This window comes from Babylonia areolata, chromosome 18 (assembly GCF_041734735.1).
Source record: "Babylonia areolata isolate BAREFJ2019XMU chromosome 18, ASM4173473v1, whole genome shotgun sequence".
NCBI lineage: Eukaryota > Metazoa > Mollusca > Gastropoda > Neogastropoda > Buccinidae > Babylonia > Babylonia areolata.
In genome coordinates this window covers 2,680,717-2,697,645 of record NC_134893.1, presented here as the reverse complement: position 1 = coordinate 2,697,645, position 16,929 = coordinate 2,680,717, and the positions used below count along the sequence as shown (strand labels likewise).

The 16,929-nt window shown below is 45.2% G+C and overlaps 1 protein-coding gene across 1 annotated transcript in view; it reads right to left on the bottom strand.

Annotated features, from left to right (window-relative positions):
• Window positions 1–1,453: 1,453 nt before the first annotated feature.
• LOC143293166 (annexin A4-like) overlaps window positions 1,454–16,929 on the bottom strand; it is a 24,413-nt gene continuing 8,937 nt past the window's right edge. Inside the window, exons 6-15 of the mRNA XM_076604091.1 lie at window positions 15,794–15,883; window positions 14,505–14,760; window positions 13,000–13,094; window positions 12,483–12,596; window positions 9,940–10,030; window positions 9,081–9,181; window positions 8,132–8,389; window positions 6,245–6,320; window positions 2,645–2,757; window positions 1,454–1,579 (exon numbers count right to left, since the gene is read on the bottom strand). Coding sequence (XP_076460206.1) covers window positions 1,454–1,579; window positions 2,645–2,757; window positions 6,245–6,320; window positions 8,132–8,389; window positions 9,081–9,181; window positions 9,940–10,030; window positions 12,483–12,596; window positions 13,000–13,094; window positions 14,505–14,760; window positions 15,794–15,883 — 1,320 coding nt within the window. The remainder of the gene's footprint in view (window positions 1,580–2,644; window positions 2,758–6,244; window positions 6,321–8,131; window positions 8,390–9,080; window positions 9,182–9,939; window positions 10,031–12,482; window positions 12,597–12,999; window positions 13,095–14,504; window positions 14,761–15,793; window positions 15,884–16,929) is intronic.

Sequence of the window (16,929 nt, the reverse complement as noted above, 5' to 3'; positions counted from 1 at the left end):
CAAATTCCCCTCTATATATTGTGTGCACATTAAAAAAAAAATAAAAAAAATTCTGGTCATTTGTGCTTTTGAGTCCTTGAAGAGATTCTATAGGTTAATCATTTCATACATGATCTTAGCTTAGATTATTGCACTTGCACAAAGATTTCTTCATCATTCCCAGGAAAAAGAGGAAGGCCATAATGCTTTTGTTTTGTTTTGTTATGTTCTTTCATAATTGACGAGTAGAAAGCTAGGTGTTGAAAATATAGCCAAACACACACATCAGAGACTCGAAGGTGTGATTTGCAAATAGCCAAACACACACATCAGAGACTCGAAGGTGTGATTTGCAAATAGCCAAACACACACATCAGAGACTCGAAGGTGTGATTTGCAAATAGCCAAACCCATACATCTGAGACTCGAAGGTGTGATTTGTAAATAGCCAAACACACACATCTGAGACTCAAAGGTGTGGTTTGTAAATAGCCAAACACACACATCTGAGACTCAAAGGTGTGGTTTGCAAATAGCCAAACACACACGTCTGAGACTAAAAGGTGTGGTTTGCAACCCAGTGGACTTTTGTTCTCTCATAATTGATGAGTAGAAAGCAAGGTGTAAAAAAGATAAACATGGAATGCACACATGTGAAAATCAAAGGTTAGATATGCAGCTCAGTGGATACACACATTTAGAGATCAGTTCTTCACAGATGGATGCAATCAGAGTTTATCCAGAATGAGTTACAGTGAATAAGTTACTGATCTGCAAGATAAAACCATACCAGAAGAAATTTGTAAAAATCAAAATGTATCTGATTGCTCAATAGACTGAAATGACAGATTTCAAACTGCAATGACTCATCTCGAACCTTGAAATTACGGATCTCAAGACTCTGAAATGACGGGTCTCAAACTGTAAAATGAGATCTTGAAAAGTCCATCAGCGCATAAAGAAAAACACATATTGTTGACACATTTAGACTGATCATCAAAAACTGACAAACTACTGATTGGCACCCTTCAACCCAGTCTATATTTCCTTGCAGTGGCTCATTGCCTTTTCAGCTGGACAATGATGGTCTGACTTTATGAATCAAACATGAACACCAATGGATTCAATGTTAATTAAAAGCTTAAACAACATCAGGTTTTCACTTTATAGTGTATAAAATTTAGTCAGGTGGCAGTAGGGTCTACATAATGTGACATTCTTCTCAATGATATGTGGCAATAAGTAAAATCTCCAGCAGCAGTAAGTATGGTCTCTCATTTTTCTTCTCTCCAAGGTTTAATCAGGTTCATCTCCAACAACACTTGTTTTTTTTTATGAAGTTCACATTGCGCATGGTCCAAAATGTTTGAAAACAAAGTTTTCTTAAAACACAGGAAAAGGGTGACTGTGGGAAGCACACTGATAGAGAAGCTGTCAAGGACTGTGGTGGCTGTGCATGAGATGACCCTCTGGTCTAGTCCTTGCCCACGATTTTCTGTAAGAGTTTCTTGAAGTTGAAGCTTGTGTCCTCCTTCAGCCACCTCCACAAGGTCTTCTTGGTCAGCTCCAGGAAGCACTGCTTGATCTGCACCATGTCGATCTGCACAGCAGGAGCCACCACACAAGTTGACGGGCAATGTTTGTCATATGTATGATAGTTGTGTCCAACTGTGGCCATCAGACCAGCAGTGGAGGCAATTAGATATCTGGGCTGGAATTGGATTGTCATGGAGAGTGTCTTGGCCTAATTAAACTCCCACTCTCTCCGTCTTGAGGACTTTAGGGCAGTCCGGGAAGTAATTTGCATTGAACAGGTGTACAGAGTGTGAACAGGTGATGAGTGTGAACAGGTGTACAGTGTGTGAACAGGTGTACAGAGTGTAGCAGCTTGGATAATGGAAACCAGTGTGACATGAAATTGAAGTGCAACAACAACAACTTCTGAACTTTTAAGGGGTATGATTGTTTTTTTAACAAAAGTTATGCAGTCCCCTGAGGAAGGGGTCGACCTGAAGACTGGTGACCGACATCCTGACCTGTAACCTCAATCTGACCTCGGGCAACAACCTTTCACAGACGAGGTCACCCACTCGTCAGCAGCGGTCGACTGGTCATTGACATTATTAGCTTTTCGCTCTTCAGGTCAGGTTTTCTGTTGTGGTTCGAAATGAAAAGATTTTTTGCCTCTTATTGTCCAAAAACTTTCTTTGTTTTCCTTTTTGTCCACATGCCTCGAACAGGGAATGGGAAGAGAATGGTGCCCTCAATTAACATCAACTTGTTCCTGACAAGAAGAGAGCGTTGGTGAAAGGGAACACCTGTCAAGTTGTTTTTACTTCGGGAACAAATTCGCCGCCAAATACTTTTTAAAATGATATTAAAAATACAAGAAGAAAAACAAACCAAAAAAAAGCGCAAGTGGAATATCAGTCTGAAATGAATCCATTTACCTGTCTGCTGATCCCCCACCCCCCAACCACCACTCCACTCTGCTCAATGTCCACAATTTTCTGTGTTGACATTCTAGAAACCCCCCACCCCTCATACCATCAAATTGTGTGTGTGTGTGTGTGAATGACCGTACGAGTATTGTGAGAAGTGGTTACTGATGCTGTAATGGATAGTTACCAATCACGGGGGTGGTGATAACAATGAACTGCTTTACCTCGGATCGGGAGACGATGATTCGGATCAGCGTGCGTTCGTCTGTGCCCAGTCCCTTCATGCTCTTCTTCAGCTTCTCCGCGAAGAACATGGGGCGACAGCGGATGTTCATCACTGTCAGAGAAATGACACTGACGTCAGCACTGAAGCAACAACAGGACACGCTGATGGGAAAGGCATGGACATTGAGTGATGGTCATGGGCTGACGATAAAAAATATGACGGGAAATTGGACATCTTCCGCGTTAACTTGAATGTACGACTGGGTTTTTACGTGTAATATCATCTTTTACCCTGCCATGTAGGCAGCCAAACTGCGTTTTCAGGGCGGGGCAGGAGGAGGAGGGAAGGTGTGTGGGTGGGGGGTGGGGGACTGACATCAATAACATAAAACATGACTGACATCAATAACATGGAATAAAACATGACTGACATCAGTAACATTGAATAAAACATGACTGACATCAGTAACATAAAACATCACTGACATCAGTAACATGGAATAAAACATGACTGACATCAATAACATAAAACATGACTGACATCAGTAACATGGAATAAAACATGACTGACATCAATAACATAAATCATGACTGACATCAGTAACATGGAATAAAACATGACTGACATCAATAACATAAAACATGACTGACATCAGTAACATGGAATAAAACATGACTGACATCAATAACATAAAACATCACTGACATCAGTAACATGGAATAAAACATGACTGACGTCAGTAACATAAAACATCACTGACATCAGTAACATGGAATAAAACATGACTGACATCAATAACATAAAACATGACTGACATCAGTAACATGGAATAAAACATGACTGACATCAACAACATGACTGACATCAATAACATTGAATAAAACATGACTGACATCAGTAACATTGAATAAAACATGACTGACATCAATAACATAAAACATGACTGACAGTAACATTGAATAAAACATGACTGACATCAGTAACATAAAACATGACTGACATCAGTAACATTGAATAAAACATGACTGACATCCGTAACATTGAATAAAACATGACTGACATCAGTAACATTGAATAAAACATGACTGTCATCAGTAACATGGAATAAAACATGACTGTCATCAGTAACATTGAATAAAACACGACTGTCATCAGTAACATTGAATAAAACATGACTGACATCCGTAACATTGAATAATACATGACTGACATCAGTAACATTGAATAAAACATGTAAAACATGACTGTCATCAGTAACATTGAATAAAACATGACTGTCATCAGTAACATTGAATAAAACATGACTGACATCAGTAACATTGAATAAAACACGACTGACATCAGTAACATTGAATAAAACATGACTGACATCAATAACATTGAATAAAACATAACTGTCATCAGTAACATTGAATAAAACCTGACTGCAATTAGTAACATTGAATACAACATGACTGTCATCAATAACATAAAACACGACTGTTATCAGTAACATGGAATAAAACATGACTGACATGAATAACATTGAATAAAACATGACTGACATCAACAACATGACTGACATCAGTAATATGGAACATGACTGACATCAATAACATTGAATAAAACATGACTGACATCAGTAACATTGAATAAAACATGACTGACATCAATAACATTGAATAAAACATGACTGTCATCAATAACATAAAACACGACTGTTATCAGTAACATTGAATAAAACATGACTGACATCAGTAACATTGAATAAAACATGACTGACATCAATAACATTGAATAAAACATGACTGTCATCAATAACATAAAACACGACTGTTATCAGTAACATGGAATAAAACATGACTGACATCAATAACATTGAATAAAACATGACTGACATCAGTAACATGACTGACATCAATAACATTGAATAAAACATGACTGACATCAGTAACATTGAATAAAACATGACTGACATCAATAACATGACTGACATCAATAACATTGAATAAAACATGACTGACATCAATAACATGACTGACATCAATAACATTGAATAAAACATGACTGACATCAATAACATGACTGACATCAATAACATCAATAACATGACTGACATCAATAACATGACTGACATCAATAACATCAACAACATGACTGACATCAATAACATGACTGCCATCAATAACATGACTGACATCAACAACATGACTGACATCAATAACATCAATAACATGACTGACATCAATAACATGACTGACATCAATAACATGGAATAAAACATGACTGACATCAATAACATGACTGACATCAATAACATCAACAACATGACTGACATCAATAACATGACTGACATCAACAACATGACTGACATCAACAACATGACTGACATCAATAACATCAACAACATGACTGACATCAATAACATGACTGACATCAACAACATGACTGACATCAATAACATGACTGACATCAATAACATCAATAACATGACTGACATCAATAACATGACTGACATCAATAACATCAATAACATGACTGACATCAACAACATGACTGACATCAATAACATCAATAACATGACTGACATCAATAACATGACTGACATCAGTAACATGACTGACATCAATAACATTGATAGTGATGAAGCACAGATGAGGAAACACCGGACATCAATCAGGTCAATGTTGATGGAGGTGATGACACGAATCACTGATATGATAGAAAGGACAGCAGACACAGAAAAAACAAACTTGTAATGGGATCACGACTTGAAACGCTGGTAAGAACGACAAATAACACCGAGGACATCAATATCGATCAGATGACAACATGAAAACACCCTTGACTGGACATAAAGCGCATGAATTAGGTGAATGACATCAACAATGCAGGGATGACGATGACAAGACGCAGCAGGCTTACCTACCATCACACTCACAATGAAAAGCTGGGAATGCAGAAGAATGGATACAGAGTAGTTTTTGACAATTTCATTCAATGTGACCAAGTGAAAACAAAGAAAACTTCTGGGATTTATGAGACAGTTGAAGGATTACATATTCAATGCCTTGTCTTGGAGAGCACATTATATTTGACGAAGAGAAAACTTTTGATTGTATATCGCGCAAATGCCTTGCCCACCAACACTCTCCTGACCCTCTACCACATAGTACAGAACACACTCATGTACTCCAACAGCCCGCTATGCATCACAATCCCACACGTACACAACCCAAACGCATGAGGTCCTGTGTGCAGCATGCACTTAGCGCACGCAAAAGAACCCACGGCAACAAAAGTTCCCGGCAAAATTCTAAAGAAAACTCCACTCTTACATACTTTTCTGTGCGTGCGCGTGACCGAAGCCTAACTGAATGACACAGGAAACAAATGATGAGCGCCTAAAGGCAGCTGTCGTTCTGCTCTTTCCAGGCCGAGAGAATGACACCGTGCTTGTAAAGCGCTTAGAGTATGGTTTCCGAACAAAGATCGGCGCTATTTAAGTATCAATAATGATGATAACAATAACAACAACAATGATGATAACAATAACAATAACAGCACCACCAGCACCGGATAAAGGCCCGTGCACACGTGTGCATAATGTCGGACTTACCGATGGCCCGCAGTCCGGACTTGAAATCACCGGACGTCTCTCTGTCCACGCTGTTCAGAATGTCTCGCTGCGTCAGCTGAAGAGAACGAGATATACTGATCGTCACTATCGTTTTTCATCAAGGAACAGGGAGTTGATAATGAGGTCATGTTAAATGTTCACGATCCCACATTATTATTATCATTATTATAATTATTATTATCATCATCATCATCATCATCATCACGTTGTTGTTGCTGGTGTTGTTTCAAAGAGACCTGCCTCTTGTTATTTCAGCAGACGGTAAGTCTTAGGAGAAAAGAAGAGGGTGCTGATGGGAGAGATGGGAAGAAAGTGATTGTTGGACTGTCTGCATGTGTGCGTGTGTTATGTAATTAGTGCGTGTTGGTTATTGTTGTTGCTGTTTTTGTTGTTGTTGTTGTGGGTGGTGGTGGTGGTGGTGGTGGTAGTGGTGGTGTGTGTGTGTGTGTGTGTGTGTGTGTGTGTGTGTGTGTTGTGTGTGTGTGTGTGTGTGTGTGTGTGTGTGTGTGTGTGTGAGTCTGTGTGTGTGTGTGTGTGTGTGTGTGTGTGTGTGAGTCTCTGTGTGTGTGAGAGTCTCTCTCTCTCTCTGTCTGTGTGTGTGTGGAAAATGGCCCCTGCGGTCAGCTGGGCTATAAAGGACAGGAGAAAATGGCTGCATGGATCCACATCTCCCTCTTGAGACAGTAGTAGCGTCACCCACTTCCCTCTCCGCCTTACCCTATTCTCCTTCCCCGCCCACCCACCCCTTCCACAAACAACCGTGACATCAAAATTGGTTTTTGGTCTTACTCAGGTGGTAGTCAGTTGTTGCATCATCCACTCACCTCACTCCTTTTGTAACCCCCTTCCACCCCCCAACCCCTCACTCCTTTTGTATCCCCCTTCCACCCCCCAACCCCTCACACCTTTTGTATCCCCCTTCCACCCCCCAACCCCTCACTCCTTTTGTATCCCCCTTCCACCCCCCAACCCCTCACACCTTTAACCTATCATAATTCATTTCCCAACCTATACCTTTGGTGCCTCAAAGCTTACAGTGGGCCAGCAGCAAAGTGAGAGCTGTATGATCAATGGTTTCTCCGCTGTAATGGAAATTAATTAACAGTTTCGTCTGTTGTGAGGGACTATGATTCTTAAAGACTCAAACTTGGAGGTAAGATTGCACTGGCTCTTAGAGCTGCAGCCTTGGCACCTTTGGGGGACCATACCAAAGCCGACTGTCCAAAAGTACTGTTGGTCGAGAGAGTGGGGATGTAACTTGTGGCAAGACACTCCACTGTCATCAAATTCTACCCCATGAAACAGCACCGCCTCATGGTTTGATCAAATTCTATCCCATGAGACGGCACCGCCCCATGGTTTGATCAAATTCTATCCAATGAGACAGCACCGCCTCATGGTTTGACCAAATTCTATCCCATGAGACAGCACCGCCCCATGGTTTGACCAAATTCTATCCCATGAGACAGCACCGCCCTATGGTTTGATCAAATTCTATCCCATGAGACGGCACCGCCCCATGGTTTAATCAAATTCTATCCCATGAGACGGCACCGCCCTATGGTTTGATCAAATTCTATCCCATGAGACGGCACCGCCCCTTGGTTTGATCAAATTCTATCCCATGAGACGGCACCGCCCCATGGTTTGACCAAATTCTATCCCATGAGACGGCACCGCCCCATGGTTTGACCAAATTCTATCCCATGAGACAGCACCGCCCCATGGTTTGATCAAATTCTATCCCATGAGACAGCACCGCCCCATGGTTTGACCAAATTCTAGCCCCTGTTATAGTGGGGACAGCAGTTCCCTCTTGTGTTGTTGTATGGTCATGGTCAGACACGACTCAGTGACGAAGCATACCTTGACGTACTGGTTCCACGTCTCCCTCATCTGGTAGTAGTTTCTGGTGGCGAAGATGCGGATGAAGGTCTCCTCGTCAGTTCCCCAGCGGTCCTCCCCGGCCTCCACCAGCTGCTTGGCCTCGCGCTCCGCCTTGCCCATGTCGGCCAGCTTCTTGTAGTTCACCTGGAACATGCCCGTGCCCTCGTTCGTCTCCGGGTTCATGATCTCCTCCACCGCGTCCTCCAGGCGGTCCTTGGGGATCTCGTAGCGGCCTCCCTGTGGGTGGATGGGTCAACCAGTGAATCAATCAGCCAGTCAATCAAATCATTTTGATAATTAGGGTCAACCAGTGAATCAATCAGCCAGTCAGTCAAATCATTTTAATATTATTCTTTGAAAATAAAACAAAAATAACAACAAAAAACAACAACACAATCTATGGATAAATGAATGAATGAATGATTCAGTCAAATCATTTCAATATTATTCTTCATGATTTTTTTTTTTCAAAACGAGATAGTACAATAATGAGATAGTACAATAATAAAATTATGTTTCACATACATCAATTTGCACACACATACACAGACACACAGACACACACATATACACGACACACACACACACACACACACACACACACACACACACACACACACACACACACACACACACACACACATATATATATATATATATATGTGTGTGTGTGTGTGTGTGTGTGTGTGTGTGTGTGTGTATTATGTTTATACGCGCGCCACCACTTAATAAATACAGAGGACGTTTTTCAGGAATCTGCAGGACAGAAACCACGTGCTTAGCAGAATGTTCCATGTACATTCGATACGATGATTGAAATCTATTGTCTTTCACTGTCAGAAACATGATTGTTTGCTGATGAACCAGAAAAACAGTCAGACAGTGGGACATACAGCAAGGCACCAGCTGGGGCGGTTCAGCCCCTCACCTGAGAGGCAGAAATGAGCAGACGCTTGAAGTCCCCGCTGCAGTCATCCTCAATGTCCTTTTCGATCTTGGGCGTCTTCCCGTGGTAGTGCTTGTTCAGAACTGAAAGGAGACACAGTGTCACTTTCTCAAGGAGGCGTCACTGCGTTCGTACAAATCCATATCCGCCACACCACCTGAGCAGCAGATGCCTGACCAGCAGCATAACCCAACGCGCTTTGCCAGGCCTTGAGTGCATGCATATATATTGTATACATATCAGAGTGGGTTTCTTCTACAGAATGGTGCCAGAGGACAACACTTTCGTTGCCATGGGTTCTTTTTCAGTGCGCCAAGTGTGTTCAGGAGCGGGATTCGAACCAAGACCCTCACGAGGTTCTGTGTTCAGCATATATATATATATAGGGCACATTAAAGAACCAGCGGCAACATGTTTATCTTTGGCAAAATCCTGTAGAAAAAAAATCAGTTTTGATCGTAAAAAACAAACTTGCAGACAAAAAAAGCACACACACACACACACACACACACACACACACACACACACACACACACACACACACACACACACACACAAGAAACAAAAAGAAAGAAAGAAAGAAAAAGTGTGGCGTTGTATTCAAGCTCTCCCCGGGGAGAACAGCTCCAATTTAACATACTGACATACTGAAATATACTGTGACAAAAAACAATCACTATGATACAATGCATTGGCAACACAACACAACACAACACAATACAGTAGGCTACAGCACAGTGCAGCACAACACAACACGATATAAAACAATACATTACACACACACACACACACACACACACACACACACACACACACACACACACACACACAGTGACCTCACCATTGGGGTAGGCCTGACGCATCTCCTGGACCTGAGCGTTGGTCCTGGTCATGAAGATCTCGATCAGGGCCTGCTCGTCCGTGCCGGGACCCTGACAACAACAACCATGATTATAATAGTGATGATGATGGTGACGACGATGAAGGGCATTTCTCTGAGTACACTTTCAGACTCAGTACCGGGGCTGGTCATCGCCCATTTATTTTACTACACGCAGCCACGCCCGAAAATTATTAACTACAGACAGACAGACAGACAGACAGGCAGGCAGGCAGGCACACACACACACACACACACACACACACACACACAGCAGAAAACAACTGAAATTAACAGTAGAAGGGGAAAAACCCCAACGGAAACGCCCCACAGAAGATATGATTTTTTAAGCCGAGATTTGAGCAGAGGGAGTGATAGTTGGTGCCGAAGACCGACAGGCAACGAATCCCTGACAGTGAGAAGACCCTATACAGTTTGATCACACCTGTCAGCAGGTGTGTGTGTGTTTGTGTGTGTGTGTGTGTGTGTGTGTGTGTGTGTGTGTGTGTGTGTGTGTGTGTGTGTGTGTGTGTGTGTGTGTGTGTGTATGTGTGTGTGTGTGTGTGTGTGTGTGTGTGTGTGTATGTGTGTGTGTGTGTGTGTGTGTGTGTGTATGTGTGTGTGTGTGTGTGTGTGTGTGTGTGTGTGTGTGTATGTGTGTGTGTGTGTGTGTGTGTGTGTGTGTGTGGGTGTGTGTGTGTGTGTGTGTGTGTGTGTGTGTGTGTGTGTGTGTGTGTGTGTGTGTGCACTGCGTGCGCTCCCGGTTCAGGCCAGTGTGTGCTTGAATCTATGCACTCAAATATTGTGCTTTTTTTTTTTTTTCAAAAAGGAAAAGAAAAGTATTCTTGAAGAGGCTCATCCAAGACGCATAAACACACACACACACACGTGCGCACGCTTTCTCTCTCTCTCTCTCTCTCTCTCTCTCTCTCTCTCTCTCTCTCACACACACACAAGTGAGACAAAGCCTACTGACTAAAGTAAACCCAAATGAAAACCCAAACCAAGCCAAGTGGACCACACACAACAGAACTCACGTAAAACCCAAACCAAGCCAAGTGGACCACACACAACAGAACTCACGTAAAACCCAAACCAAGCCAAGTGGACCACACACAACAGAACTCACGTAAAACCCAAACCAAGCCAAGTGGACCACACACAACAGAACTCACGTAAAACCCAGACCAGCCAAGTGGACCCCACACAACAGAACTCACGTAAAACCCAGACCAGCCAAGTGGACCCCACACAACAGAACTCACGTAAAACCCAAACCAAGCCAAGTGGACCACACACAACAGAACTCACGTAAAACCCAGACCAGTCAAGTGGACCCCACACAACAGAACTCACGTAAAACCCAGACCAATCAAGTGGACCCCCCACAACAGAACCAATCAAGTGGACCTCACACAACAGAACCAATCAAGTGGACCCCCCACAACAGAACCAATCAAGTGGACCCCACACAACCAATCAAGTGGACCCCACACAACTAATTAAGTGGACCCCACACAACAGAACCAATCAAGTGGACCCCTCACAACCAATCAAGTGGACCCCCCACAACAGAACCAATCAAGTGGACCCCACACAACTAATTAAGTGGACCCCACACAACCAATCAAGTGGACCCCACACAACAGAACCAATCAAGTGGACCCCTCACAACAGAACCAATCAAGTGGACCCCTCACAACAGAACCAATCAAGTGGACCCCACACAACTAATTAAGTGGACCCCCCACAACAGAACCAATCAAGTGGACCCCACACAACTAATTAAGTGGACCCCACACAACAGAACCAATCAAGTGGACCCCACACAACAGAACCAATCAAGTGGACCCCCCACAACAGAACCAATCAAGTGGACCCCCCACAACAGAACCAATCAAGTGGACCCCCCACAACAGAACCAATCAAGTGGACCCCCCACAACAGAACCAATCAAGTGGACCCCTCACAACCAATCAAGTGGACCCCTCACAACAGAACCAATCAAGTGGACCCCACACAACAGAACCAATCAAGTGGACCCCACACAACAGAACCAATCAAGTGGACCCCTCACAACAGAACCAATCAAGTGGACCCCCCACAACAGAACCAATCAAGTGGACCCCACACAACAGAACCAATCAAGTGGACCCCACACAACAGAACCAATCAAGTGGACCCCTCACAACAGAACCAATCAAGTGGACCCCACACAACTAATTAAGTGGACCCCCCACAACAGAACCAATCAAGTGGACCCCACACAACAGAACCAATCAAGTGGACCCCACACAACAGAACCAATCAAGTGGACCCCTCACAACAGAACCAATCAAGTGGACCCCACACAACAGAACCAATCAAGTGGACCCCACACAACAGAACCAATCAAGTGGACCCCACACAACAGAACCAATCAAGTGGACCCCCCACAACAGAACCAATCAAGTGGACCCCCCACAACAGAACCAATCAAGTGGACCCCCCACAACAGAACTCACGTAAATGGCCTCCTTGACGCACCAAGCGTCGTACTCGGCAGGGGAGACAAACAGGGCCATGACCAACTCCTCGTAGTCACCGCTCAGCTCCCCCTTGATGTCCTCAATCAGATCCTGCACACACACACACACACACACACACACACACACACACACACACACACACACACACACACACACACACACACACATGGAAACAAAACAGAAAGTCAGAAACAGAAAGTGAAAGTCAGAGACCGATACACAGGCAGCATGAAGACAAAATTCACACAGACACACAGATTAACACAGCCAGATACACAGACTGATACAGAGAGAAAGTCAGACAGACATACAGATTCACAAAGACAAACAGACAGGTTCATAAAGACAGATTCACACAGACAGATAGATTCACACGGACAGGCACACAAATTCACAGAGAGAAACAGGTTCACATAAAGAGACAGGCAGACTGACACAGACACACAGATGAAGCGCCACACAGACAGGACAGACAAACAGACAGGTGACGTACCCGACCATACAGTGTTTTGAACATGGTCTTCATCCGCTGTCGCTGGGCATTGCATCGGGTGGACACGATGTGAATGATGGCGTCATCGTTGGTACCTGTGGCACGCACACACACACACGCACGCACGCACGCACGCACGCACACACACACACATTTTCCAGCTACATTGTCTCCAGCTCCTTCCCTAGTTGCAGGTGTGTGTGTGTGTGTGTGTGTGTGTGTGTGTGTGTGTGTGTGTGTGTGTGTGTGTGTGTGTGTGTGTGTGTGTGTGTGTGTGTGTGTGTGTGTGTGTGTGTGTGTGTGTGTGTGTGTGATCCTGTTCACAGTCCACCTCCCTCTACCCGAGCCGCATCCCATTCCCGTGAAGTTGAAGTGACAGCAGTTCACATGAATAATCTCCCCTACACCCCCTCTCCCCTCCGCCCCCCCGCAGTCAGTCACACACCCACCCGCTGTGACTCTCACTTCCCCCCTTTAGGACGACACCTAGGTGGAAAAAAGACAAAGAAAAAAAACAAAACCCGAAAAACCCGTTCCCCTTGCTTATCTGTTATTCTCGTTAATTAAGATTTTTTCCTGTCTTGAATGAATGAATTAATGATGATGATGAATGTGGATACTTATAAAGCGCCTGTCTTCGGTCGGAGACCAAGCTCTTAGCGCTTCACAAGCGCAGGGTCACTGGCTGCATAACTGGTAGAGCCGAATTACGGCTGCCATTGTGTTTTATTCGTTTCTTGTGTCATTCAATCATATTTCGGGCGTGCACACATACATACACTCAGACAGACATGTAACATTTTACGTGTATGGCCGTTTTGTTTATTTACCCCACCATGTATGCAGCCATACTCCGTTTTCAGGGGTGTGCATGCTTGGTATGTTCTTGTTTCAATAACCCACCGAACTCTGACATGGATTACAAGATCTTTAACTCACTCAGTACGGCCAGTCCTCTCTTCTCGTCTACACAGACCCCTCGGATGTCCTGTGGGTGTCTGCATGACCCAACCTTTAGCTTCCGTCGTCAGAATTGTGGTATTCTTTGTCAACATTCACCTCTTCAGTGTAAGAGCCTTCCGCTGGTAATATTTTGATGGTGATTATTGGGGTGAAACGCTGTTAACGTCATCTCTTTCGCCGTTCGTATGGAGAGAGTTAACGTGCGTATTTTGATCTTCTGCATGCGAAGGGGGTTCAGGCACTAGCAGGTCTGCACATACGTTGACCCGGAAGATCGGAAAAAATCTCCACCCCTTTACCCACCCACTCAGGCGCCGTCCATTACCGAGATTCGAACACGCCGGGCCCCTCAGACTGAAAGTCCAACGCTGTAACTAACCACTGGGCTGTCCCGGGGCCTCACTCACACAGGCCTTTTTATGGCGTCACTCAAGTACTCGTAGTCGGCCTCGCAGTCAGTAACCGAGATTCGAACCCGGGCCCCTCTGACTGAAAGTCCAACGTTTTAACAAACTACCCGGCTAACGCGGGGCCTCACTCACCCAGGCCTTTCATGGCGTCCCGGAAGTACTCGCAGTCGGCCTCGCAGTTCCACTTCTTGCCGGCCAGGTCCTCCCCGCGGTTCTCGTTGTACCACTTGCACACCGGGTCCTCGGCGTCGTACACAGCGAAGGGGCGCACCGTGCCCTCCGTCACCTCAAAGGTGCCCGACACCTGCTCCCGGCGGTGCAGCTCGTCGATGAACACCTGCTTCATCCGCTGTCGGACCTTCTCCTTCATCTCCTCCTCTGAGATGTCCTGCAAAACGTTGGTGTGTGTGTGTGTGTGTGTGTGTGTGTGTGTGTGTGTGTGTGTGTGTGTGTGTGAAGTCAAGTCAAGATTTTATTTCATGATGGTAAATTGAACAAGCAACAATTGCTTTTTTACATCAAGCCATCAATGAAAATAATAATCTAAAAAAAAATTTAAAAGAAGGAAAAAAAAGAAAGAAAAATAGAAGAAAAAATAGGAGAGAGAGAGAAGAAACAAGCAGATGAAGAGCAACAATAACAACAAAATGCATATATATATACAAGAATATTGTGATAAAGAAATACACAATTGCATTTCCATTTCACACACACACACACACACACACACACACACCAACCACTGAACACAAATTCTCGGACACAATTACACCATGCCCATCCCATCCACATGCACATGTTCCCCCATATAATGCCAATCCTTGCCAACACAAGCATATACATATGCGTGTGTGTGTGTGTGTGTGTGTGTGTGTGTGTGTGTGTGTGTGTGTGTGTGTGTGGTGTGTGTGTGTGTGTGTGTGTGTGTGTGTGTGTGTGTGTGTGTGTGTGTTTGACGGATACGTGGAAGACACATGAACAAAAGGCAATGCTTTTTTCCGGTACGCATATGACTATGGGTACACGAAGGTATTGATTCAGAGCTCTGCCAGAACGATTGTTATCACGATGGAATTAATTGGAAAGCAACTGAGAAAGGCATGGCCTTCAAGACTTACGTGTGTTGTGCACAGAAAGCACGGAAAAAACAACATCCAAACAAAACAAAGAAAAGAAACACTGCGAAACTGACAACCCCGCAAAAAGACATACACACTGATGATACCTTGACTTTGAACTCTGAATTTCCAACCACTGATATTCTGTACAAAACAAATACTATACACTGTACTATATACCATGTTTGACAGACAGACGGACAGAGACAAAGACAGACACAGACAGACAGACGGACAGACAGACAGATAAACAGAGACAGACAAAGACAGACGGAGACAGACAGATGCTGATAACCAACTGACAGGTTGTGGGGTTTTGGCAGGCCGTTCTTCCTCTTCCTCTTCCTCCTCGTCGTCATCGTAATTCCTCCTGTTGCGGCGCCTCCTGACCGGCTGGTGACAGCACCACGGACAGGTCATGGGCACGTCATGTGGGTCATGGGGCACCTCACGTGGGTCATGGGGCATGACGTGTCGTTCATGGGCCACGTCATGTCGGTCATGGGGCACGTCATGTCGGTCATGGGGCACGTCATGTCGGTCAGTCAGGGCATGTCATGTCGGTCATGGGGCACGTCATGTCGGTCAGTCAGGGCACGTCATGTCGGTCATGGGGCACGTCGTGTCGGTCATGGGGCACGTCGTGTCGGTCATGGGCCACGTCATGTCGGTCATGGGCCACGTCATGTCGGTCATGGGGCACGTCATGTGGGTCATGGGGCACGTCATGTCGGTCATGGGGCACGTCGTGTCGGTCATGGGGCACGTCATGTCGGTCATTCAGGGCACGTCATGTCGGTCATGGGGCACGTCATGTCGGTCAGTCAGGGCACGTCATGTCGGTCATGGGGCACGTCATGTCGGTCAGCCAGGGCACGTCGTGTCGGTCAGTCAGGGCACGTCGTGTCGGTCAGTCAGAGCACGTCATGTCGGTCATGGGGCACGTCGTGTCGGTCAGTCAGGGCACGTCGTGTCGGTCAGTCAGGGCACGTCGTGTCGGTCAGTCAGGGCACGTCGTGTCGGTCATGGGGCACGTCGTGTCGGTCATGGGGCACGTCATGTCGGTCATGGGGCACGTCATGTCGGTCATGGGGCACGTCATGTCGGTCAGTCAGGGCACGTCATGTCGGTCAGTCAGGGCACGTCACAGCGGTCAGTCAGGGCACGTCATGTCGGTCAGTCAGGGCACGTCATGTCGGTCAGTCAGGGCACGTCGTGTCGGTCAGTCAGGGCACGTCGTGTCGGTCAGTCAGGGCACGTCGTGTCGGTCATGGGGCACGTCGTGTCGGTCATGGGGCACGTCATGTCGGTCATGGGGCACGTCATGTCGGTCAGTCAGGGCACGTCATATCGGTCAGTCAGGGCACGTCACAGCGGTCAGTCAGGGCACGTCACAGCGGTCAGTCAGGGCACGTCATGTCGGTCAGTCAGGGCACGTT